At 46.7% G+C, this 26,159-nt stretch overlaps 2 protein-coding genes across 5 annotated transcripts; one reads left to right on the top strand and one right to left on the bottom strand.

Annotated features, from left to right (window-relative positions):
- Nucleotides 1-16,285, top strand: LOC135911295 (uncharacterized). Of its 4 annotated transcripts, none has more exons than XM_065443495.1 (10): nt 1-121; nt 1,156-1,261; nt 3,401-3,514; nt 5,985-6,160; nt 7,224-7,400; nt 9,326-9,457; nt 10,599-10,692; nt 11,943-12,212; nt 14,315-14,611; nt 15,934-16,285. In XM_065443495.1, exons 2-10 carry the CDS (start codon nt 1,158-1,160, stop codon nt 16,244-16,246), a joined length of 1,677 nt encoding a protein of 558 aa, XP_065299567.1. In that variant the 5' UTR covers nt 1-121; nt 1,156-1,157; the 3' UTR covers nt 16,247-16,285. The 4 variants fall into 4 exon arrangements, with proteins under 4 accessions (XP_065299567.1, XP_065299570.1, XP_065299568.1 ...); XM_065443496.1 differs by lacking the exon at nt 1-121 and adding an exon at nt 171-285; XM_065443498.1 differs by lacking the exon at nt 3,401-3,514.
- An 889-nt stretch (nt 16,286-17,174) lies between these two features.
- Nucleotides 17,175-24,413, bottom strand: LOC135911294 (sulfotransferase ssu-1-like). The gene is made up of 3 exons (XM_065443494.1): nt 24,266-24,413; nt 21,972-22,162; nt 17,175-20,997 (listed from the first exon to the last, which is right to left on the bottom strand). Exons 2-3 carry the CDS (start codon nt 22,154-22,156, stop codon nt 20,235-20,237), a joined length of 948 nt encoding a protein of 315 aa, XP_065299566.1. The 5' UTR covers nt 22,157-22,162; nt 24,266-24,413; the 3' UTR covers nt 17,175-20,234.
- Between the last annotated feature and the right edge of the window lie 1,746 nt (nt 24,414-26,159).

The following is a 26,159-nucleotide window of genomic DNA, read 5'->3' as shown; positions in this document are numbered from 1 at the left end:
GCTGTTTTGGCAAAACGTGATGAAGAAGAAGCGCCTGTGAGCTTGATGTGAAGAAAAAGAAAGCGCGTGCCCTGCACGAGCCTCACGAGCATCTCATCCAGAGCTCCGGAATTCGGAACAGGCAAGTTCTTCCATAGCGTGTCTTTTGAAAGCTTTTTACGCGTTTGAAAAAAAAAAATGCGGCTTTAGACATGCCATGTGTTCGGCTTCAGCTAAGCGTTCCTTTTCTTAACGCCGTGCACTAAACAGCCGACCTTGCAGTTGAAGAATCGCTGGAGACTATCGGTACGGGCTAACGTGAGCCTTTCTCGCTTCGTTGCGACAAAAGTAGGCGCGCTCTTTTTGCGTCGTTGGACAGTACTCCATCATACTAACGCTGTGGAGCACAGTGAAAGCTATGGATCGCGTCATCCAACGAGAAAGGAGAACCAGAAAGGCTTCTCCATCGTTCATCCTTAATCGCGCGATGCCAACTCAATGGGAGTTTTACGCAAAGATTAGCAGTGACAAACAATAGGCGAACCCTCCACCGCCCCTTGTTGTTTGTTAGATGGCACGACCCCTATAGTTTCCAGTTCATGCACGGAATGGCTGGTAGAGTGTAAAGCAGATGAAGTGCTCGCTTCAAACTCGAAATAGAAATCTCGGTTTCCCGTTACTCTTTCGAATTTAGCGCTCCTTTGGCTCAACTCCCAAACTCTATCGAGCTACCTTGCTCATCGGGTGGATTCGCTAAATGACTGCAGTTCTGTCGTAGTACAGGGCACACTTGCTAAGAGTGCCCCCGAGTAAGAGAGGCACACACCATCATCGTCGGAAGCTCGTGCAGCGACAGCCTCTCACTTGGCGCGTGCTCTTTTCATTTAAAGAAAAGCGACCACTAGTTTTCCGTGGTGCTAGTTTTCAAAGCAGTATATTGCAACAATGCCACTCAAAGCCTAGGGTCTCCCGCTTTGTTTTCCCGCTGTGCTTGTTCTATGTTGTTCAGGAGTAACATACCATTTTGCCCAATTGTAACACTCTGGCTGAACTGATTTAAATATGTTTAGTTAAATCGTGACAAAGATTAATTAAAGAAATTGCTTTCTGTCATGGCGTTTCGCTCGTTATTCCTTGTTTTCTTATGCGACTCAACAATCATATTCGTACTTTCAGGCATGCTTTTTCTCTTGAGGCTGTTCGCAAGCCTCGGGCTTCTGCACCTGCTCCACACCTTGCCTATGCAGAACACGACGCCATCGCCACTGCTACGATTCCACGGGTAAGAAAGAACGTGCCACACATCCCCGTGAGAAGAAACCTCGCATAGAGAGCCAGCTATTCTTATATAGAATTTGTTTTCATGCTAAATTTTAATGACGAATCTTGCAAACCCTGTAGACCACCCATGTCTTTCGCAGCTCCGTCTTTTCGTTGTGTGACTGAATCGCGACCGCGCCGGTGGCATTCCGATGGGAGCAAAAAATGCAAGCACACCAGTGCGCGGCGCGTTGGGCCCACAATGAAAGCACCCGGGTGGCAAAAGTTAATTCGAAGTCCCCCACTATACAGCATGCCTTATAATTACGCTGTGGTTTTGGCACGTAAAAGCCCAGAATTGCTTTAAGAGCGCTGCCTTTGCCTGTTTTCTTAACAAGTTACATGCATTAGTTGCTCACAGCTGTCTCCTTGGCATGCAGTACTTCAGCTTCTACTTAAGGCATGTCGTCACTCCCCTGCCCATTATCCCCAGGAATCGTCAACAAATAGCTTTTGTCTGATTTCATAGGAAGTTACTACGCTTCTGCGCCGTTCACGAACACATACTATCAATACTTGTCATATTATTATTTCTGATGGAGGTTCTGGCCCAAGCACCGTTATAATGAATGGCGCATTCTTTTGTTAAACGAGAACAGAGGGGTTAACCGAGGGTCCCGATTTTTATTAGTCATATGATAAGAAACCAGCAAACACTGACACCAAGGACAACATAGGGGAAATTACTTGTTCTTAATAAATGACATAAACATGGACATGGCTCAATTGGTAGAGCATCGCACGCGAAATGCGAAGGTTGTGGAATCGTTCCCCACCTGCGGCAAGTTGTTTTTCCATCCACTTTCATTTCCAATAATTCATCGTTTCTTTATATTATTTATTACGGGATTTCCCCTATGTTTTCCTTGGTGTCAGTGTTTGCTGGTTTCTTATCATATGTCTTCCTTGTGTTGTAGCATGCGATTTTGCATTCAATGTCACCATGATTTCGCACGTATATTATAGTACAGAGTGATACGAGACCTAGGCCCAAACAATGAAACGTTCCTTTCCTTCGAGCGCTTCCTAACCTTACGTGAGGCCTCCTTGCAGCGAAGGACCGATGGAGGAAGCAAGCATACTCTGAAAGCTCCCTTCACCCGTCCTCACGTAAGGAGCGGTTGCCGCCATGCCTGGGTTCGAGATTATCTCTTAAAAGCTTTAGGCGAACACCAGAACACCACTATTCAATAAAAAAGGTTCTATCGTCGCACAATATTTAAGTTGATGAGCTAATATAGAGAAGCGTGGACGCTATTTTTCAGTTTTGTTTACTAAATCTAAAGAGGCAGTGCATTACAGTGCGAAACTTGATGTGTTCCAGCAACGCTGGCACGCCGGCGTCGTGCAACGCCTAGCAACGCTTCCATGCCGCACGCGTGACTGAAACGAACGTGCCTGGCGAAACGTACCGTGCTCGCGCTTCTCCGAAGGTGGGCGACAGCACGCACGCGCAAGCAAACGTCACGTGGTTAAGCAGTGAGGCGAAGCGCTCGTTCAGGGCCAGGAGCGGCGTAAGGACGCATGAAGGTAGCTTGGCCCAAACAATAAAACGTTCCTTTTAGGGGTGTGCGAATATTGAAATTTTCGATTACGAATCGAATACGAATAAGGCGAAGAACTCTCTTCGAATATCGAATCGAATATCGAATACATGTGTAGTATTAAAAAATTGCAAGAGAGGTAACAATAGCTTTATTACCCTTTTAAAAATAACATTGAATTTTACAAGGTTGCTTCAAATTAAAGAGGTACTCAATTATAGATAATGGACTCAGGTAATGCCCTCAGTCAGGTAAAACGCTTGTTACAGATTGTCGTGAAGGAAAATTAACTGCTCAATATGGCCAGAAAGCAAACGCTCTCTATGCACTGTCACATTTCTACCGGTAGAAAAGACTCTTTCACTAGGAACTGAAGTGGCAAGGATCGCCAAGTACTTCCGGGCGAGTGCACTTAAAAGCGGGTACCTGAAGCGGCCAATGGACTGCCACCACTCACAAGGATTCATGCCGCTTTCCAGAAGAGGCTTTTGCGCGTAGTCTGTAACTTCCCTCTCAGGGGCAGATGCCAAATGTGTCTTCTCTTTGTTCATCACTAGATCGTCAAAAGCATTCCATACACTCGAGGCCACCAGTGGACACGAAGTCGACGCTGGCACGGCGGTGTCCCGATGGTGTTCCACGACGGCTTCCTGGAGCTCCGTTGTCACAAGGTTTTTCAGCCAGATCGTCTGACCAGATGCCTGATGAACTGTGGCCATAAAGCGCGGATCAAGAAACATGCCTAGGCTGGCTACTTCATCAAATTTCCACTCCGCACAAAGAGCCTTGATACATTTTGAATCAATGCTAGCAAACCCTGAGTTGCCTTTGCAACCTTCAAGGCAATGGGGCATTCCAAAAATAATTGGAATTATAAAGCTTGGTGAAAAAGAAACCGAAACTGATCATGTCTCAAATGCCTGAAGCAGATAGACTGAAACAGAGAATGCAGATAATGGCAACTCAGGGTTGCAAAGGCAACCCTGAGTTGCCTTTGCAACCTTCAAAGCAATGGGGCATTCCAAAATAATTGGAATTATAAAGCTTGGTGAAAAAGAAACCGAAACTGATCATGTCTCAAATGCCTGAAGCAGATAGACTGAAACAGAGCATACAGATAATGAGCGGATCATGCGAAGTTCTCAGTTAATAAACATGTTCTTAGGAGAATGCGGAGCAAGCATACAATTGGTTAATTGCTCAATTATTCGCAGTCTATCCGAATATTCGCCGTTTCCACCGTTATTCGGCCGTCCTAGGATATTCGTGAATTTCCGAACATGCATTTCTCGAATCGAATACGCTACGAATACGGAAAATATTCGATTCGTATTCGAAATTCCGAATATTCGCACACCCCTAGTTCCTTTCATTCGAGCGCTTCCTAACCTTACGTGAGGCCTCCTTACAGCGAAGGACCGATGGAGGAAGCAAGCGTACTCTGAAAGCTCCCTTCACCCGTCCTCACCTAAGGAGCCGTTGCCGCGTGCCTGGGTTCGAGATTATCTCTTCAAATCTTTCCGCGAACACCATTATTCTATTAAAAAATGATGTATCGTCGCACAATCTTTAAGTTGAATAGCTAATATAGAGAAGCGTGGACGCTTTCTTCTAGTTTCGTTTGCTAAAGTTAAAAAAAAGTTGCGCATTACAGTGCAAAACTTGATGTGCTCCAGCAACGCTGGCACGCCGGCGTCTTGCAACGCCTAGCAACGCCTAGCAATGCTTGCATGCCGCACGCGTGACTGAAACGAACATGCCTGGCAAGACGTACCGTGCTCGCGCTTCTCCGCAAGTGGGCGACAGTGCGCATGCGCAAGCGAATGCCACGTGGTTAAGCAGTGAGGTGAAGCGCTCGTTCAGGGACAGGAGGGGCGTAAGGACGCATGAAGGTAGCTTTGGAGCTACCTTATGCTGAGGAAGCACCAAGGAAGCCTTCACCGAGGGCCCCTCAGTAAGGAAGCTTTCAGAGTGACATAAGGTAGCCTCACCCCAATGAAGGCTTCCTTAGTGAGGTAAGGAAGATTTCATTGTTTGGCTTCTTATGCTGAGGAAGTACCAAGGAAGCACCAAGGAAGCCTTCACCGAGGGCGCCTCAGTAAGGAACCTTTCAGAGTGACATAAGGTAGCCTCACTGCAATGAAGGCTTCCTTACTGAGGTAAGGAAGATTTCATTGTCTGGCCCCTACTCCTTTCGTCATATACCTGAGTCGGCAGTTTTCTTCGGGAGCCCTCTCGGACTTCTATTTCTGCTCACTTTCTTGAAGCACAACCTTTTAAGCTTTACGACAGAGATTAGAGAGCTAGGGGTTGCGTCTATTGAGTATGGATCAGGGGAACGCTCGACCTGCTTCTTCGCTCGTTACTTTATTGTTCCTTGTCCGCGACTTTTTCTGCGCTGGTCCCAATATGCATTATAATTAAAACTGAAATCCTATTTTTTTGCGCGAAGTTCTTAGTAACCTTAAACATTGACACGTTCGCGCTTATTACCAAGACTGGCAATTGGTCACCTGCCACATAACAGCAATTGGCCTAATGACGAAACTGCCACCATGGTAATGGCTAAACGTGGACGGTAATTCCGTACGTTTTGAGATCTTTTGTGAATATGGCACTCGCTCTTTTTTCTAAGACAATATTTGAAAAGCTAACCACAAAAAGAATGTTATGGATTCGCTATGATTCGAGACAATGAGACAGACAAAACAAGTTCACAATTTTGCCTGCTTGATTGTCTGCACAAAATTCAGTGATCAAATAAACTTGGGGAAGCAAAACTGCCATTTGGTTTCTAATTTAAAAGTCATGAATGGTCATGACGCTTCGTCGGCAAGTACTCGTAGAATGTTGCAAGTTCAAAAGTTTCTTATCCAAATATGGGATCCCTTGAAGCGTAGCTCTTTGAGACAACACAGAAATGAGTTTTCTATCACTCCAGCTGACCATGCAAGGTCTAGTTGAAGAAGCTGACCATGCAAGGTCTAGTTGAAGAAGAAAAATTGTCACCATGAGGGGAGAGCACGGAGCGGGCTATGGGAAACATACGAAATGCGTACAGTGAGGGTACAAAGCGTCCATCTGCCTGATACGAACTCCCTACAAGGAACGTGCTTGATGTGTCCATTCGTTTCTTCGCAGCGATGAGCGAGGAGGCCACTACGAGGTTGTTCTGGACGAGCCTGTCAGAGGGATAAAGGCATTTCGAGTCGACGACGACTTGGAAGTCTCTAAGATGGCTGCAGGAGAGGAGGACGGCAGCATGGGCCGGAACTACTACAACAGGATACTGAGGAAGAAGGCAGCGGTAACTCGAGGTACGCAAGTCACTGACTTCAAGTTCATGCGGCAATGTATGCTTCGAAGAAAAAATGGCTATAGCTACCTTCTGTTAGAAAGCAGAAATGCTGTAAATCTTGTCACTTCCACTCTTCATTTTGATGTGTATGAATCCGAAATACTTCACTGCGGATTTCAAGCAAACTTTCTTTACGCAACGCTCCTCGTATTCTAACACACTTGAGGTATCAAAGGAAGGAGTAGTCCAAAGCAATCAAGTACGTACTCCACGGTACACGCACAATCAGCCACTCGTAACGTCTATAGCACGCAGGGTAAAACATATCAACCACTGCATTAGGTCACAATGAAACTAGCCACCTCTGTCACCAACTGACTGGTGGCGTACCAGAATGCCTACATATATATTTCTGTATCATTTTCGCGCAGGTGTGGTTTCACTTGCATGAAAGCGCCATGTTCAGGCGGTAGCCAAAGGTTGGTACCCATTCTAGTCAGGAAGCGAAGGAAAGGGCATGCACTGCAGTTTAGTGACGTTGCACCAAGTGGCGGGCACCCCTCACACCAAAGCAGCTCTTAACATATTTCAGACAATGATGTTAGCAAATATGCTGTGAAAGGACCTCACCGGCTAAGGGCAAGCAATCTTTGCGAGCGAGGAACTGCATCTACTGAAAGCATTTTTGCGCTAAATCAGTTCATAAGATCCTATTCCAGCCTCTTACGATGTTAGGCATGAAACAGTATGAAAGACCACATCCGAAAGAAAAGATATATGATTTCTTCCCGAGAAACTTTTCGAATGCGATAGTTGAAGCTTTGTGATTGCAGTGCCTGTGATACGCTCAATACTAAGCCGTTATTTTGTTCATCCATCTCACTTAAATTCTTTTCCAGTTCCTTTCAAACCAAGTCAACAGCGAGTGCTCCACCCTGCGACGCGCGACTGATACATATGTAATTGAACGAAACTCATGCTCCATTCCATGACTAAGCATGTACTATACGAGCAAAGTGTGCGACATTCTGGGCTGCCCACATGTGGTGTAGAGCGTTCACGCCTTCATTCTTCGGCGGCAGGGCCCCGTCCGCAGGTCCGGCCCGAGCGGCACGAGACATGCGACGACGACCGCGACTGCAGGCGCTCGCCCAGCCAGATCTGCATAAAGCACGCGGGAGAGCTGCACGGCCGCTGCCAGTGCCCCTTCTACCGTCCCGTCGAAGCCACCTTGAACGGCGTCGTGCGATGCGTCGCCGGTAGGTGGAGGCTCGGTGACTGAGGGAATATGTTGCGGAGCACGAGGTCGTGGGTTCGATTTCTGGCCGTGGTGGCGGCATGTTTACGGGCGCGAAACGCATGGGCACCTAGATTTGGGTGCACGTCAAGAGAACTTCAGCCAGTAAACATTAACCCGAGCTCCTCCACTACGACGATAGTCTACAATTAAGCTTTTCGTTGTTGTTGTTGTCGTTGCTTTCGTGTCAGCTTGCACAATAACCATTTACGATAGCAACGACGCCTTAATGCCTACTATACACTTGCTTGGGCATCTGTATTAAAATTAGACGTTAGCCTTGACACCAGGTACTGTGTGATGGCCGAAACTAGGCAACACAAACAATCTTAGTGGTCGCTTGTTATCTCCTCTTGCCGCTTCTATAGTATTTGTTCTTACTATTTTATACAAGTTTTCTATTGGTCATACTCGATCGTATAAACTTGGACGTTGAATTAGTTTGATCTTTATCGATTCTGCGCCATGTTATCGTATAGCTATATATCTTTCGAGCACTCCTGTGCTTGCAAGCATAAGCTCTAAAGAAAACTGCGTTGGTGCGCAGGAAATGGACTTTGCGACACTTTTATTACGCAATTGCCGCCATTGCAGCGTGCTCGAGGCGACCCATCACGTGGTACCAAATACCTACGCAGCGCATGTGGGATGCATTAAAGGGTGTTTAGGTAGATTCCTTGTAATTCTTCGTGTGTCGATCGGCATAACCTTTTAAGTAGACAAAATGAAACATTTTAATTAAATATTGGAAATGTATACCTTCATTGTTTTACTTTGTTTTCTGCCAAGCATAGCTTTCTACATTAGACACGGGAGTTTTGCGTGCCACCACCATGATCTGATTTTGAGTGCGTCGTAGTGGGAGACTCAGGAATGTTTTTGACCGCCTGGAACACTTTAACGTGCACCCAACGAAAGATACTCGAGTGTTTTATGTGTTTTGCCCCCACGGAATGCGGCTGACGCCTCTGGTATCAAACCCCTGATCTCAGTCTCAACAGCGCAGCGCCATAACTGCTGAGCCACCGTGGCTATTTACATTCATTTCTCTCCAATATTTCTAAACAGTTCAAATGGTATTTCATAAAGCATCAGCTAACGAATTCAGTTGCACATACGGCACGAAAAAACAGGCTGGTAAATAAAAACACCAATTTACCGCAAAGGACTACACGAATGCCAACTATCAACCGAGAGGTCGCACAGTGGCACAAAGGAAGGAAGACAAGAAAACTATATTGGCATGTTTCATGATAAGGCAGCGTAAACACGTCAATCATGGCAACAGTTGTAGACACTCTCGAAAGATATCCGTTCAGGCGTGACATTCACCGTGATGCAAGATGTGCAAGGGCTAGCTTCCATACGCGCGCGCTACTCCTATTACTGATAAGCCATTTGAACATTTGAAGAAAATCATTTGAACATTGATCATTTGAACAAAATTTCTCTACACTCAATTTTAGCAGTAGGCTTGTAATTGCGCGAGTGTACCTGATGTCTAGACGCTGTTTCACCGGCGGATGATAGATCGCGCTTTATTATCCTTTGACTGACGCGACGACTCGCGCGTTATGCGTGATTGATGGGCTGGCACCGCACTCCCATGCACATGCACAGGTAGTTCTTCCCCTGTATGCCTGTTTTGTTCGCCGGCCTTTTCATACCATGATTCTCTACTAACTTGCTTAATATTCTATCGCTCTGAGCAAAGTTTTTCACTGCTGTCTTTGTAATATATGGACATTTATCACTCTTTCATGGTAACTTTCCGACAGTGTACTTTTAACACCGGTTAGCATTTCAAGAGTGGCACAGTATAACGTAACTTTTCTGTGGTGTTAAGGAAGAGTTACCAATAACCGATGTTCGTGTCGTTGCATACAGCCAAGGACTTGTTTGACGAGTGCCGAAGCAACGAGGAGTGTGCGGCCACCAACCCGTACCTGGAGTGCGTCAACCGGTTGTGCTCCTGCCTGCCTCCCCACGTCCTCAAAGACCACGCTGAATGCATCGGCGGTGAGCGACGTTTTGCTAATCAGTACCCCATTTGTATAAGTGCTTCATCCATAAAGCGTGTCTGACTTGTCGGCTGCTGACGTAAAGACAGTACGTGAAGAAAAGGGAGGAAGTTTAGTTTAGCCAGTCTAAAGATCTGCTGGCTACTTGTGGTGAGACAGAAGGGTCAAAGGGAACAAGGGTCAGATAGAGACATGCGACCTAAAATCAAAGAAAAAGAGATAAATTAGAATGTTTTCAGGGGCTAGTTCATTCATTCTATATTGACTTATTGCTAAACGCGCAAAATTGGCAAACAGGACACCACACACCATTCTGTGTCTCTTCTTGTGCGGTGTCTTGTCTCCCAATTTTGCGCATTTAACAATCAGTCATTAAACAGAGATAAATGTGCACATAAGGACAATAGCGACGAACTGCTTAAGTGTACAAAGATTTTTGAGAACAGGGGTCCGGAATTGTTAAGCAGCAACCACATGGAACGTACATACAGCGAACCCACAGCGCGACACTGCCTAGCGTTTGCTAGCCGGTTTAGCGACGGTGATGTCGAAGCTATTTTAATGCAGAAAATTCGGCCTGTAGTCACGTTAAACATATGTTGCCCGGTATTATTGCATGGTATTCATGCAACATGAAGCGAACAGACGTAATCAGCGTCTAATGTTTTCCTATATCTTTTTCATCCTCTTATTGGGATTGTTATATGTTCTTCTTGTGCTATTTATTATTTGGGTAATCTGTGTCGATCCCCGTAGTTTCTTCTTGCCCCTTTATAACGATAGTTTTCTTCATAATGACTTCATAATTCTTCATATTAACTGAAAGAGAAACTCCCTCGTATATACATGCTTTCGAAATAGAATATAAGACCCTCTCCTTTTTTTTAAATTGATATACTATAACAAACAACTTTTGCCATTATAAACCTGGTATATGTTACGTCGAACTATACAATGCAACAAGTACATTTGGTGCATTTCGCAATGCCTTATCTTTAATGACGAGGTTGTTAGTATTTGACTAAGGCATCCCTTCTTGCAAATTGTGCTCCATCTGTGTATCTGACAACCCTCTACGTGTAGCAAACTCAAATGAAAGTTACAAGCCTGTATCAATTAATTTACTTTGTGTCGCGCAGGTGCCTCGGTACAGGACTGGATCTCCTGGCTCGTCTTTGTGGCAGTCCTTGCTGTGACGGGAGTCGGTATGGCTGCGTGGCTGATTTCGAAGCGGTAAGCTGCCAAGCTAATAGCATACGTTCTTATATATGCAATTGTAGCAGCTCTTTGCCCCTTCGATGTCATACTTTTCTAGTTAAAAAACGTTAACTTTGTGTTATTTACGCGTGATGAAACAGGCGTTCTTTTTGAGCATTAGGAGCAGTGAATCACTCGTTATAGAGCCACTATAACGAGTGAATCGTTGAAACGTATAATGAGAAGGAACGTAGAAATAAGTTACGCAGCTTACTACTGTGTAGCCTCTCTGGCACATCGTCCTTCGTCTTATACCCTATCCGCAAATGGAGCTTTGTCATAGTTTACACACGCAACATATTTTTGACAGCATGATGGAAGTCGCATGGAATAGCGTAAGTCGACAGCTCGGCTAAATGCGGCAACATTCTCAGATTTCGAAGGCAGCCACTACGGAAAGAGATTTGGTTGATACGGGACTGATAGCTTCCTTTGAGCCCACTTTCTTGAGCCCAACGTCTACGCTCTCCGCATTAGACAACAAGCTCACAGATTCATAAATTCAGTCTATCATTCGAACCTTATAATCAGTTGAAGCCAACGTGCAAGCAAGCCAAGGAAAGTTTTAAAGAAAATATTTTTTCTATTATTTTGGAATGTAGAAATGAAAAGAAAAAAAAACATGACATGAAAGGGGGTCGCCGATGGGAAGTTAACCACTACCCTCCGCATTGCTCTTGCGATGCTCTACCTATTCACCTACGACGAAAGCTATCTGCCCGTATTAAAATTAAATTATGCCATTCTACGTGCCAAAAGCCCGAGTGGCAGATTATGAGGCACGCCGTAGTGGGGGACTCCAGAACACTGTCGACCACCTGGGGATCCTTAACATGCACCTAAATCTAAGTGCACGGGAGTTTTCGCATTTCGACCCCGTCGAAATGCGGCCGCCGTGGCTGCCCGTATTTTTTCTTGTCTACTTGTGTATGTGTACTAGATATCCAGGGGGTGTTAGGCAGCGCCTCTTACGTCCGTGGCGGCGGACGTAGAACATACTTTGAGCCGTCCGCATCACGTATAGAAAGCGAACTTCAGGAGCAGGCATGTGGCCCGATAAACCCCCCTATACAACTTCATGGCAGCAAGGCTGCCAAATTTGAGGCCCTTGCTACGCAACGAGCAAGAAGAACCAGGTTGTTTTTTTTTTCTAAAAAAACTGACTGTTCATGTGTGGTTACAGCGCTATGCATGAAACTATCTTTTCTTTCCGACCGTATTGCCAGCAACAAGAAGTCCAGCTCGGGTTCGGGCAACAGCGATGACAACGACGCGGAAGGCGCGCCAGCTGCCGAACTCGTAGCGTCTAGCTGCCGCCAACAGCCGCCAGTGCAGCGTCAGCAGTCGACACATCAGGCGCCTGAGTCACGCTATCGCGGTTACAGCGGCGAAGGTGGCGGTGCCGTGCACAAAGGCTACCAGCACAGCGACGTGCTGAGCCGCTTCAACGTCCCGCCCATGAAGGACTGGGTCCGCGTCCCCAAAGGATTCAGAGGGTGAGCACGCCGTTCGTTTTTTAAATGCCATTTTGTTGCTTTACGGAGCCGCGCTATCTGTTTCAGCTATTGAGGTGGTCTCCGAGAAAGCAAACGCTCCATCCGATTTTTGAGTACATGGTCGTGCGCGTTGAATTGCGAAAGCTGTGACCCCGTGAAGCGTTAAATGCTCTCTTCTGCTTTTGATCTCTTAATTTTGTCAAAAGATTGCTGGCGCCGTTCCAAGCGAAGCTTTACTTGCGAACACTCGCACACTTTGCTGACTGTAGCTTCTGCTTTTCTAACCCTAGGCCACGTGCAAGCTTGTCGGTTTCGTTTAGGTCAAAGATGCAGGAAAGATAGGAAGAATAGTAATCAACATTATCGCTGTTTTCGTCGTCGTATACTTCTCTTTGCCATGCACCTGTCGTCGCTATTCTTCCTTCGACAAATATTGAACATCACCTTGGTTATCTTGACATGGCTTCGTCAACGTTTAAATGACTGCCTTCGCATAAACCGATGTTTGCGTTTCTTCATAGCTTGTGAACGGTGTAGTGCATAAACCAACGTAGCATGGCATTAGAGTTAGGAATTAAGCGGCGCATAAATGTTTGATCAGGTTACACGTTGTGTAGGATGATACTAAATATAATTTTACACAACGTATTTAGTTTTATTTCCCGCAGATTGCTGTCATGTACGTTGGATCTGCATATTTTTTTTCTATTTAAAAGCAGGAGTCCCAAAAGCCGTGTTACATTTCTGCCTTGGGCCGACTTATTCCAAAATGTGTTAAAGCTAAGGCATAAAATATCAAGCAGCTGGCATGCAGTGTTGCATCTTGCCATCAATGGTTGATCATAGTCGAATGATGTCATCTTGAGGCTGCGTGTAGATATCACTGCGTTGATGTAAAGATGCTTTTGGAGCTAAAGGGTAACTTTGCCATGATGTTTTTCATACACAAGTGTATAGAAAGATATAAGGTTATTGCCTCTGCCTCGGGCGCCTCGCTCTACACGATGTCAGCAGGCCATGTTCACGCCCCAAGAGAAAGCGCCAGCCAAACGTGAGGTGACATAAGAAAGATAAGAAAGTGGATAAGAAAGTTTACACTACGTGCAGATGTCGATGTGTTCTGTCGCCTGGCGAGTGAAATTTGCATAAAAATCATTTCGTCCACGCTTTCAGTCTGAGAAGTTGAATAACTTGCTCAAGCTCGCTAATTTCTATGCCAATTTGCATTTGGCCTGGAAATGCGTACAAGAAGACGTTGTAAGTGCTACAGTTGGTAGTAATACAACGGCACAATGAGTTTGTAAGTCCACAGCGTTCTCGAGATCAAAACTAATTATTTGTTGAAATTATTCAAGATAACGGTATCAGCAAACGACTGTTCGGTTCTTGTCTTTAGACCAATTAATGGGGCTCACATGCGGCGTAACTCATCACATATAGACGAGTCGCTCCATTGTCCTCACACTGAAATGATGCGAGAGCCATCTGTCCCGATTTTGTCCTGTACCGTAGTGAAGGACGAGGCTTGAACGCGCGCGGGTATGCGCGCACGCTGTGAGGAGTGTTAACAGGCAATGGCGGACGTGTCCTTTCTGCGCAGATGTCCACTGCGCCATCGCAGCGGAGGACTGTATGTACCTTATCCGCAACTGTCCCCTTCTCACCACTGCGCATCTCCATGTTCTCCTCTCCATTTTTCTACTACGGACCACATCATGGAAACCCGACCGACACCGCAAAGAGTGCTTCGCTTTAATATTGCTAAGATGTTGTGGTGCTATCACACACTTTCTTTTTATGAAGGGAACGTAGCTCGGCAAAGGCTTGAAAGGGGGCCTATTTCAAAACTAGATCGCCAACTCAACGACTGCAAGACGCTCTGCGTCTCCCCAAGACTCTTTATAAATGTATCTGTTCCGATGATCCCCAATACAAAGTAGATCAGGAATATCCCTTACTCCCATCCTCCAGAACTCCGCACAACGTCGGGCTAATAAAACTTATTGATCACGTGATTACGCCGCATTTTCTTTTTCTTTTTGCCGGGTAGATTGGTTTTCTAGCAAGGAGGGACACGAACTCGTGCCCTTTCGTTATTCCAGGAACGCCCAATGCACCCTCGATAGTGCTGGTGGAGGAGGCGCCGCGGATCAGAACCGAGTGATGTGGGCCCAGCAGGCGTTTACCTCTCTGGCGTCGCCCATCTACCAGAACAAGCTGGTCAGGCGCCTCATGGCGGGCAAGGGCGCCTCCAGCTCGTACCCGGACTCGTCCAGCGTCGCCGAGCCAATGCCACACCACTCGGTGATGGCCAGTCCGGCGCCGCCCTCGGCCCTATCGGCACGCTATGGCAGCGAGGTGCCGCCGCTGCCCACTCCGCTGCAAGAGTCCTTGCGCAGGTATCTGTTAACTCGAATATGTCGAGGTTATACGCTGTTGTCCTAACCTCAGTGCGCGTGCCCGACTGTGTGTGCTTCTATGTGCGCGCGCATGCATGTGTGCGTGCGTTGTACTGACCGAAAAGCATTTCTGGGGTTTATTCTCCCTCTCAGCCTGCATACTATTGCACATAGAAGTGAAGGTGCCTGATGTTCATCCTTCTCCACTGACGGCAAGGACCACTTCAGGCGCGTATAATACATCTTATGGTAGCGTGCATGGCTATCTTGTTGGTAATGTGCATAGCGATCACGTATACGCATATTTGAACGTATACACACGAAATAACGAAATTCCAGAGTTAAAGCAGCTGCAGCGTTTCTTTCTTGCATTTTCTGACTTCCAATGTAAAGTAATACTTACCAGCCATGCTATAAGAGATGTGTTTGCACTAGTTTCGGTCATCTTATTTTGAAGATACTTGTGAGCCGTACGTCTATTGACGGCAGAAACGCAAAACAATGGCGGAAGCAAACGTGACGATATGTACTGAAATCTCGCTGGTAGGCGCCATTACTTGCAGAATTCATTTGAGATGCCGCCAAAATATCACGCCACAGCGCAAATGGAGGCTTCATCAGGACTAGTAGCATTTGCAACTTGTTACTGCTTGCGCGCAAGTGCGTTAACGCTCTCCGCGAGTCCTTAAGCCGGGGTTTATGAGCAAGTGCACGTACGTCAGCGAAACCATGTACAAGGGTGAGCTGAAGACATACCTTTCACTGCTCTTTGACAGCACGCTCTACGCCATGTATTATTTTCTGCGGTTAGAGGGATTCTACACTTGCCATGAAGCGACAGCGTGATTCACCCAAGTGGCACCGGTATGCCCATAGGGGTGTGACGAAGTGAATATGTGCAAGTGGCATATGGATGGATGGATGGATTGGATTGGATGGATTGGATTCGATTGGATTGGATGGGATGGATTGGATTGGATGGGATGGGATGGGATGGGATGGGATGGGATGGGATGGGATGGGATGGGATGGGATGGGATGGGATGGGATGGGATGGGATGGATGGACGGACGGACGGACGGACGGACGGCAACGGAACCAGCAGTTCAAAAAGTAGAGGACGAAGTGAAGGCGAAGTGCTTTAGGGCGCGGCCAGCGTTCGTGATCACTATGCGTCCGTCATCATTGTTGAATGATGAGCGCGGTAGCGGCGATTATATTGGTTTCTGTACCACTGGCGATATGACAAAAGTGTCCTAGGCTGCGCTTGACAAGGTGCGTTGAACCAGCATCTTCAAAGCCAATTCTCTCTGAATACACAGGATTGCGGCGGCCAGTGGTCGTTCCTCACAGCGCTTGCAGCCGCATCAGCGTAGGGTCACGCTGGCTACCTGCAGCGACGAGGCGGCCTCGTTCCGCTCGTTCCCGGTATCTGGGGCCCGCTCCGGGAAGTCGCAGCGCTACGCCGCCGACGACGACGACGATGAAGAGACGCGGGCGCCGCCGTCAAGGCTGCGCAGCCGCAGCAGCTCTCGCTACTCGGCGGCCGCGCGTGAGCCCAGGTCGCGCAGTGAGTCCAGCGACGCACTGCCGACATCGCCGCGCAAAGTGTTCTTTGCAAACTATAAGAAATAGAAATAAAATATACGCGTACGTACCCTGTTTGATTCAGCATGAGGTCAAGCATCTTGGAAGTATACATGTATCACTGCTTTTCTTCCAGCTTCTCGGCATTCTCGGACGTCCACACCATCTATAGCCTAACTGTGTTTCACTGGCGACATGGGCATATTCGTGGATCCACGTTCTGCACACAATCAGTTAGCCAACAGGCTTATCTTGCATGCAGCTTGCGGGTTGATTATTCATGGAAACAGGCGTATGACTCTGAGAAAACAGTGGTTATCATTAAGCTCTATGTGTTTAAAGAATCGCTGCATGAACGTTTCGGTGTTTTCGTAAGTCCCTCATGTATCCTTCCAATGAAGCAGTAATGCATTAAGCGAGTATACACCTACTCACTCCTTCCTCGAAATAATCAAATTTCCTGGAGCTCCTACATACAGCACCAGTGAATAAGGCGCTGTTCACTTAGCAGAGGCGAAACTGCTTGATCGAGTAATTCGTAGAGCGCGACACGCTCGGTGATCAGCTCACAAGAAGCGCAACTGCCGGCCTAGCATTCTCACATAATAAATAACCTGGGCTAGGCCTTAGCCATGCACTTCGCGTGCGCACCTGGACTCGCATTAGGAAACTGACAATTTTGCATACTCACCTTGAGCCACTCGTCAAGCAGAAGAGCATATAATAGGGCTGACCACATCGCTGCGCCATCCGAAACATGCACGGTTTCGCCGTCTACCTTATATTGGTTTTAAACCGTTTTGAAGAAGCGTTCCTACATCTCGATTGGGGCGAGATGCGAAAACACCCGTGTACTTAGATTCAGGTGCACGTTAAAGAACCCCAGGTGGTCAAAATTTCCGGAGTCCTTCACTACGGCGTGCCTCATAATCAGAAATGTGTGGTTTTGGCACGTAAAACCCCATAATGTCATGAAGCGTTAGTTCGCGTAGCTTTATTCGTATGGATTCACAATACAGCGTTTTTTAGAAAAGTTGGAACAGTTTAAACGTTTCTCTATTTGGCGGGTTCACCTATAAGAAAGAGAGAGAATAAACTTTTCTTCTAAGGAAGCACAAGATGCGCTGCCTGTTAGGATCTGGGTCTGAAAGCTTGGCCTCCCAGTGCTCTTCGGTTAGTGTTTGGGTGTCTACGTTGCCATGTTTACATCCTAATCCCCATACCGCATCGTATGTGTGTGTCGTGGGCATCACAGTGCGTGCAGAAGTATGAATGCTGACTGCAATAGGATATCGCGGTTACAATTTCCTGAGGGTTATTGCCTCATCTCTAGTTAGGCTGGTGTGAGAATGTGGGTGATCATGTAATGTTGCATAATACCGGTGTACATTTTCTGGACTCTGGCGTCTTTCGGTTCTGTTCGAAGGTTTTTTCCAAAGCTGCTCTGCGTTCTCCCATTTCGGTGGAAATCTTGTTCACATGGGCCATGAATCCTTCAAGGATTCCCTTTAGTTGGCGGACTGTTGCTTTGAGGGTCTCATTCACCTGTCGTCGTTGTCGTCGCCGTCGTCGTCGCTGTTGTTGTTGTTGCTGCTGCTGCTGCTGCTGCTGCTCCTGCTCCTGCAGGATAAGTTCGAGGGCTGCTTGCTTGGCGCCCTGTTTGACTTAGTCTTTCTTTCCATATTCTCATGTTGCTTGGTGAAGGTTCGCTGGTCCTTGCATCTTCTGGCCAGATCACGGTTGACTTGGTTTAGGTTTTCAATTCATTTTCTAACCCCGTACACACCAACCGGCTCCTGAAGCTCCCAAAGAAGGTCTTGGAAGACCGCAGCTTCGTTGAGAAGTTCTTCAATTCGGAAGTGCGTTCCTCAGAGGTTTACGTGGGCAGCTCGAAGATGGCGTGCTACTGGGGTACTTCTGGGCGCAGAAGAAAGAGAACGCGTTCGCAATGATCGAGCAGCTAGGGAAACGCACGTTCTTCCTGAATATCAGCATGTCCGAGCTCAACAGTGAGCGCCTGCTCGAAGTAATCGAGAGAATCAAAGAGCCGCGGGGCGCGCAGCCGCAAGTCACTGACCTGTAACCTGCAAATAGTTACCTGCAAAATGCTTCGCATAACTTCTTTCCCGCAGCACGTTGGATTTGCACAATTTTTCCGGATGAGGTAGAAAGGCGCAATGTACAGAGACGGGCAGCTTATTTGAAGTTCTAAAGCAAAAAAACTTTGGAGTAAAGTTGTTTATAAAAGACTATGTATGTTGGGAATACTTTTCCAGGTCTGTAACGTTCCTGCTCAGCTTCAGGTCCGGGTATTCTAAACTTGTAAAAAATGGGTATTTGTGTTCTTCACATTCGGTTTTTCTTAAAATCGGGCCACCACAGCACGAATGCTAGTTTTAGTAAGCAGCCCATTTAACTAAAGGAAGCTAAATATCCGGAAGTGTTCATCATTCGAGCATGCGGCAAGACAATTAAACTAATTAAGAAAACTAATCTTCCTCAGGATGACATTGCTGACTCTAAGATTGGTATTTCGGTTGCCTTGCCATGTGTGCGCCGAATTTCGCACAGGTTCACGAATGTTTCGGGACGTTTCGGCGTGTGAGTGTTAGTTTTTGTGGCGCAGAATCTTAGGCAGATTACCCAGGTGTACAGAAGTCCTCAGCTACAATTAGGTAACAGTGATGTGCCGCATACAGGAAGCCACGCATTAGATGTAGCAAATGTGTCGTTCGCTATACACTCCTTGTTGGGGCGTTAGCGCGTACATCGGGGAAGCATGCCGTTTGGTCAACGTCTGCCTTGAGGAGCTCGTGCTCAGTATGACGAATCGAATAGGGTAGCATGTGTCCATCCGTCATTGTAACCCCATATTCAGCCAGACACGGAAAAAGTGTCGGCACAACCCACTATTGGCAAATGATACTATGGAGGCGTAATTGACTGCCGTTGAAGGTCACAAGTGAGCTAGCAAAGCCGCCATATTGTTTTAACAGGAAAGGAATCGGCATATATCAGGGTTTCTTTAGGAATTGACGACCATTAACCGGCCCGTACTTGTTTGCTCACGTTGAACATATAGAACTCGTAAATGGCGATCGTCGCATTAGACGTGCGCTGATCATTTTTTTTAAATGCGTGAACATAGGAAACCCGTATGTCTGTTCGTCAGGTAAGACGACTGCTTTCAAGATAAGGCACGCAGCAGTGAACAAATTGACTTTCGTGTTGCCTCTCGCTTCAACGCGAACTATGCGGCGAGAATACAGCGCACACCAAGCTATCACTACTCGGCGCACTGTGTCCCCATCGCATATCACTTTCAAGATAGCGCCTGCGTGGTTGTACCGTACGTAGCCGCCGCCTGAGTGTGGTTAATTGCGGTTGATGGTTCGCATCGAGAGGGGACAGTGTCCTTGACCACGTTTACGTACGAGGTCTACCAATCGTTACACAGTTCAATAACGCAACGTACTAAAGCACGCATTGGCTAATGCTAATCTTCCATGAAGCAGAGCCATCATCCAAATGAACCATCATATAATATGAGTGAACGTTGCTACTACTCACCTCTTCTTCGTCATCTTAGACTGGTCTCGGTTAATATTTCGGAGTTGCAACCACGCTTTTCCGTTTCACGCTTCTTTCACGGTGTCTCTCACAAAAGAGCAAGTGGTTAGTAGGAAATGCTTGCGCATCATTTATATAACTCCCGCAGGAGATTCTGCGTGTAATTTTTTATGTGAGTTCTCATGAGCGTATATATTGGCTGTTTATAGAATAAACCTTTTGTTAGTTTGGTGCTTGTGTTGTCTGCTTGTTTTCTTCATCCACGTGAGTTTTCATAGGCATAAACCTGAACCAACAAGCTTTCATCCTTGCCACCTTATTCATGAGCTGTGCATTAAAACTACTGACTTGAATTGCCTTTAACATCAATAAAAAGGTTTACACGCAACATGCGACACAGAGATGACAGTGAAACCACGGTGCTAACTTCCCAGTCCCTGCAAACTAACACTTGTTTACTCGGCGTTCAGACAATCCCACCGAGGTCCATATCGGCCCAGATCTCTCGAATTGCTGCCGCGGCGTTCCTCTTCGCAATCCACTCGCGCATCAGGTCTAGATGACGCTGCGTGAAGTGTGACTTCCAGTCTCCTACGATGCCTTTTCTTACGATGCCCGTGCCCTTGAGCTTGCCGGAATCGGACAACGTGAATCGATGAGCGGCGTCTATAAAAGGCTGATCTTTCTCTGTCAACCTCGCCATGGTTGATTGGTCAATATAACATACTTTGGACATGTACGGTACGCTGCTCTTCTCAACAATGTTCCGGTACACGTCTTGGTCTTCTTCTAGTATGCGTCTGTACTGCTCTCCCATGAAGCCTGCTAGGCACAAAACGGTGTTTCTAAAATCGCTCTTCAGCTGTTCGTATGTGAGAAAGAAAACGTTTTCTTCGAGTCGATGCGAGTACCAGGAGAGAAGGTGATCGCAGTAGTCTCCTCGCTCTACTTCGCCGAGAACGAAAGCATTGACGAAGTCGTCGAAGGTGCCATCGGAGAAGTCGTATATTGGGCCGTTCCGCACGTAGTAGTAGAATGAGACGCAGACATCTAGCGGGTTGCGGGTCAGGTAGATGAACTTGGCCTTGAGGTTCTTGGGCTGCTGTTGGTACTGGAAGTGCGTTTTCAGAAAACGTGGTGGCTGCATCTCGTCGAGGTAGCGCATACCCGTCAGCTCAGGGTACGGACACCAACGGTGAAATTCGGCGTAGTTTTCGGCGCTTTCCCCCCTAGATAGCAAAGTTGATAAAGAGGGGAAAAAATAATGCGAGGTTGGCAAGCGCTCGTGCACATAATTACACGATGGAATTGACACTTTTCTTCTAAATTGCAGCCTTACGTGTCAGCCAAATTTTCGAAGATAGAACGATATCGTACATAGAAGAGAGGATTGGAATGAATAATAAATAAATTGTTTATGTTCATCAATGATGTGAAAGAAAAACAACGTCGGAGTTAGGACAGCTACGCCTTTTGACTTACTTAACAGATAGTGCGCTAAATCCTGCAGAGCTTGCACAGATCTTGTCTGACTAAACCAAGAACCTCAGGTTCAAATCGTAACTGACGCATCGGCCTGCGAAGTTGTGACGCCAACCTTGCCATCATCCGGTAGCCGTATCGCGCACGCTGTCGGGGAGCGCGTCCAAGCTTCGACCTACTAGCATGACTTGTTTAAACATTCATTAGAGCTTTCCTTGCCTACCCACCGGAGCTTAGCATGGCTGCTGGCTTCTGAGTGGGTCAATATTTTGGTGGATATCTTTATACATAAATGCACGATAGTTATATGTGCACCGAATGAAAACACCGGCGAACGGGTTGTTGAACCCTTGTAGGTTCAACGGCAAAGTAGTTAAAGCAACCATGTTTCAGCGTAAAAAAAAATCTCCGCAAAACCTGTACAAGTGTTCTCAGCTAGCTCACAGGTATATTTAATCGCACCGACTTGGTAACGAAATACTGAATTATAATGAAATATTCTTTGATTCACTTTTTTAGCCACTCGACATGTGCTAGTGGGTGTGTGGCCGCTCTTGGCTAGTCCGCCAGTTTGGCTATGTAGAACTTGTCACTTACATATAAGGCTGCATTAGGCTTAACGTACAGTTAGCTAAAAGACCTTAAACTTTTGAAAACACTCTGCATTGGCATATGTTCTATCGGCGAGGTTTCTCACTGAGGCACGAACATTTATAGGTACCTGTGAAGAATTAGTTCGATGATTTGTTCCAGCCAGTTGTTGCCACATTTCAGGTAGGACACCAGTACAAGGTCATCGTCGTGTGGAATGTATGCGCGGATGGCGCGCACATTCTCAGGCAAGTACGTCTTCGCGTATTTCAGGCCGTCAATAACTTGGTAGGCAGGAAACCTTTTGGCTGTCATGCCTTCCTGAAAATGTGTAAATTGCAAGAGGTGTATGCACCTTTCATGGTCGTGTTGAGCATACAATAAAGCAGATTTTTTTTCTTCGAATCATGCCCCTTCCATTCGTAGTGCTTATTTCGTCGCCTACCGAGAGTGACTAACCCGGTAGGCAGACACGCATTCTGCACTGAAATAACTGCAGAAAAAAGACGTCAGCGCTGACTTCAATTAGAGGAACTTAATAAAGATGAAGTAATTTAACCATTTTTTAATGTTTAGTGTGCGCATAAACTGCGCACTTGGTGTTTGGCTGTGTTGCTCAATCAAAAAGCAGAATAAAAATATATGCAAGCTAATGTTTTTTACAGGCTTGTTGCGGTTACCACAGAAACAATATGCAGCACCTACGACAATAATAGAAAATACCTTAAATATTCCAGTTGGGTAAATGAAATAGTGATCTTTGCAGCGATAAAATTCTTGCTCTACAGTTGTACTAACCTGCGTCATGAGGCGGGACGATCAACATACGAACCGACATAAGTTGAGACAGGATAAAAACATTTATGAGTGACTTGATGGCATCTCGATAAGTGACGTTTACCACTGTGGCATAATCCCTGCCTCTTAGTTTTATGCTTTCAGTACCTGGAGGATGGAGAGAAGAACGAGCAGATATGTTGACCATAAAGATCAAATGGCCGCGAGAAGTCGGGCTTCCAAAGTTTATTTTCGATGTTCAAAATATATATTTGTAATGTGCCAGAAGTCAGTAACATGAGCAGATGCGTTGGTTTTATTTCCTGCTAATGTCAATAATAAATGAGGTCCATGGCCTGTTTGTCAAGATTAGACCATATTTTCTGATATTCAATGTATATGGACTTACTATTGAACCCTCATTGTTTGGAAACTTGCATTTATATCACATGTACCAATCGGACGAGTGTCACAGCGTTGCCGGTACGGTGAGGTTTTACGATAAAGTAGTGTATGTTTCTCTGTAGCCGATTATTGATTTCTGTTAACACCTTCCTACCAACAACCACTCGGATGCATGACAACGTGCGTCCGAACCCAGAGGTCTTCACGAATTGATTAGCCTACCAAGCGACCAATCTTCACGTCTCTGATCCAGACGGTAAATCCTATCTACCTTTCAAAGTTACCTCAATTGAGGCATTCCTCATGTTAGCTGCATAGAATCCGTTCCGATGTTGCTTCCATTGAGCGCTAAGCACAAGATAAGCACATATCCTTGGCCAGGTGAATAGCGCTGATTGCGAACACTGCCATACACTCCTAAAATGCTGCAACGCACATTATGCGACTATGCAGCGTATTTGTGGGTGAGATGGACTCGGGACAATTTCCTGGCCAGAGTTTACGGGCACCCGCTGTCTGCTCTCCTTTCGGCCCATGGCCGGACTCCAAAGCACGCGAAAGCCGCATTGAAATTTCCTTTGTCCCTCGGGAGCGGACGCGTAATTTAGGTAGACGCGCTGTGTAATGCCCACATACACATTCGCTCCTTTCTTTCTGCTGATCATCATTTATTTCTACGCCTTCATTCGCCTTCCCTCTTCCTTAGCACAGAGCAGCAGGCTAGAAAGCATCTACTCAAGTCGAACTCTTTGTTCTTTTCTTCAAGTAAAATTTTTCTCTCTCTCTTGACCACATGTAGCGGTTCATTGACGTGCACTCAATGCTTGTTACACAAGAGTTCCGCCGCTATGCGGGAGTAACGAACCTGTGACCTCCCGACGCAGCACCGTAACGACACAGCGACTGTGTCACAGTGTTTGGCGGGAAACAAGTTTAGAATGCAACTAAAATCCCTAACTGGGCTACGCAAATATGCGACTTCATATTCGCTACATCAACGAAAGTAGGTGAACTTATGTAAATGAACGTACCACGATTAAGGTCCTTATAAGCGCCTTTGCGTACCTCTAGTTCACACTGTACTTGCACTCCAGTTTAACCGCTATCATGGACCCTATTCAGCAACAATGTTGTGTAATTTCATATCCGTGCAAGTGAGCAGGATGTACTTAAATCATAGTGACAGCGAGAAACCACTGAAGGCACCCCACAGTGCCGGAGTTTGATATTCATAATACATACCCGCTTGTAGGAAGCCTCCTGGTCTAAGCTGTAGCGCTCCAATGACGCCCTGTTTGTGAAGACACCTTCTGTGCCTCTGGAATGGCAACGCTGTCGCGCTTATCGGTATGGGGAAGGGCATCTTTCACAGCTGTTCGCCCTCATTGATAAAGGTGTTGCTGCACATTTAGATAATCCAGTAGAGCGCTTGTACAGCCTCCATATCTTTGTTTGTAATTCTACTATTTCAGAGACAAAAGATGCTTCGCTGTAAATTCTGGGCAGTCAGTGACAGCACCATTTATCAGTGCTCAGTGCTCTAGTGAAAGCAAATGCAGGCAGAAGCTCGTTTTTGGCAGAATGCTAGTGTTATCGTGTTTGTTCAGGTGAAATCGACCGCAGTGAGGAGAAAGAAAGAGAGATAGCTTGCAAATGTCACCAGGAAGGACAGGACGCCTGCCAGATCTAGGACAAAAGTAATAAGGGGCAATAAGGAAAGAAGCCGGCAATGATAACTGAAGTGCCTTGCGTTATGGAGGCAAGACTGATTAGTCCTATGGTTGACACCTTTTCAAGATATGCGTTTTCTTATATTCTGAGCGTTATTGCATTCAATAAATTCCCCGCACGGATGTCTGCGTCAGCAGGCGTTTGGCGTGTTGCGACACCACGTACCCGAGCACACGAGGGTTGGACCCTCCCGCGTGTAGCCGTGCGTGGCTTAGCGGTGTCTGGGGAGAGGGGGATCCTGGAGGTTGAGCCAATGCTGGGTGTTTGGACTTTTAAGGCCACCCGGCGGAGGCGACACACCTTTTAAGCCTCGGCTTCACATAGACGGCATCTACAGATTGACCCACCTGGAGGAAACTGGCACTCACATTTTCCTGTCCTCTTCAACCTTCTTCTTTCTCTCTCACTTTTAATCTTTCCTGTCCTCACTTCTCCTCTCTACCGAGATTCCTGGTGGAAAGGGTTAACCTTGAGTGGCAAGCTAGTCTTGGTTATGCTCTATTTGGTTATAGCAGCGATGTACGGCTGGCATTGCCAGGGCTTCCTTTGCAGGAACTTCTGTCCCGTCACCCTTCTACTATTCGCGTCCCCCTGTTGGGCTCCATAGTGAGTGGTTGGCATCGCTGCCGAAAACCCCATGTATGCTTATGGAGAATGCTTTCCCGCCCCGAGAAACCAGGCCATACCGCAGCTTTCCAGTTTTTCGGACGCCATATCCAGAACTTCCCCCGTTTTTATGTAATCCACTTTGAAAAACCAGACAAACCAGTGCGAGCCATTTCACCGTTGCTTGTTTCAAAGTCTTTGGCTGAAGTTAATGGTCCAGGTTTAAGGCGTCGAGGATGGCAAGCGGTGATCTCTTGGAGCTCCGCGATCAGAAGCAATATGAGGAACTGCCGAAACTAGTGTCATTTGGGCAGACCCAAGTAAAAAAAAGTGAATTATGGGGTTTTGCGTGCCATAACCACTTTCTGATTATGAGGCACGCCGTAGTGGAGGACTCCGGAAATTTCGACCACCTGGGGTTCTTTAACGTGCTCCTAAATCTAAGTACACGGGTGTTTTCGCCCCCATCGAAATGCGGCCACCGTGGCCGGGATTCGATCCCGCGGCCTCGTGCTCAGCAGCCATACACCACAGCCACTGGGCAACTACGGCGGGTGCCCAAGTAACACCACCCGCGGCGTTATGCAGGACGGTGATTTGCTGGAACCGACTGAGGCTGAACTCTTGGAGGGCTTCAGTGAACAGAATGTCATAAATGTTAAACGAATTAAGATGAGACGGGATGGCAAAGAAATCCAGACCAACCACCTGATACTCACATTCGGCTCAAGTGTCCTTCCCGCGTCCATCGAGGCCGGGTATATCAAACTTCGTGTTAGGCGATACGTGCCCAATCCTA

Source organism: Dermacentor albipictus, chromosome 1 (assembly GCF_038994185.2).
Source record: "Dermacentor albipictus isolate Rhodes 1998 colony chromosome 1, USDA_Dalb.pri_finalv2, whole genome shotgun sequence".
NCBI lineage: Eukaryota > Metazoa > Arthropoda > Arachnida > Ixodida > Ixodidae > Dermacentor > Dermacentor albipictus.
This window is presented reverse-complemented; position numbering and strand designations above follow the sequence as displayed.

What these genes read in the sequence shown, in the direction of transcription:
- LOC135911295 (XM_065443495.1), top strand. Translation starts at nt 1,158, where the DNA reads ATGCTTTTTCTCTTGAGGCTGTTCGCAAGCCTCGGGCTTCTGCACCTG. An exon ending in GTCCCCAAAGGATTCAGAGG is followed by an intron (nt 12,213 to 14,314) that starts GTGAGCACGCCG and finishes TCGTTATTCCAG; the next exon opens with GAACGCCCAATGCACCCTCG. An exon ending in CTGCAAGAGTCCTTGCGCAG is followed by an intron (nt 14,612 to 15,933) that starts GTATCTGTTAAC and finishes CTGAATACACAG; the next exon opens with GATTGCGGCGGCCAGTGGTC.
- LOC135911294 (XM_065443494.1), bottom strand. Translation starts at nt 22,156, where the DNA reads ATGACAGCCAAAAGGTTTCCTGCCTACCAAGTTATTGACGGCCTGAAA. An exon ending in ATCGAACTAATTCTTCACAG is followed by an intron (nt 20,998 to 21,971) that starts GTACCTATAAAT and finishes TTTGCTATCTAG; the next exon opens with GGGGGAAAGCGCCGAAAACT.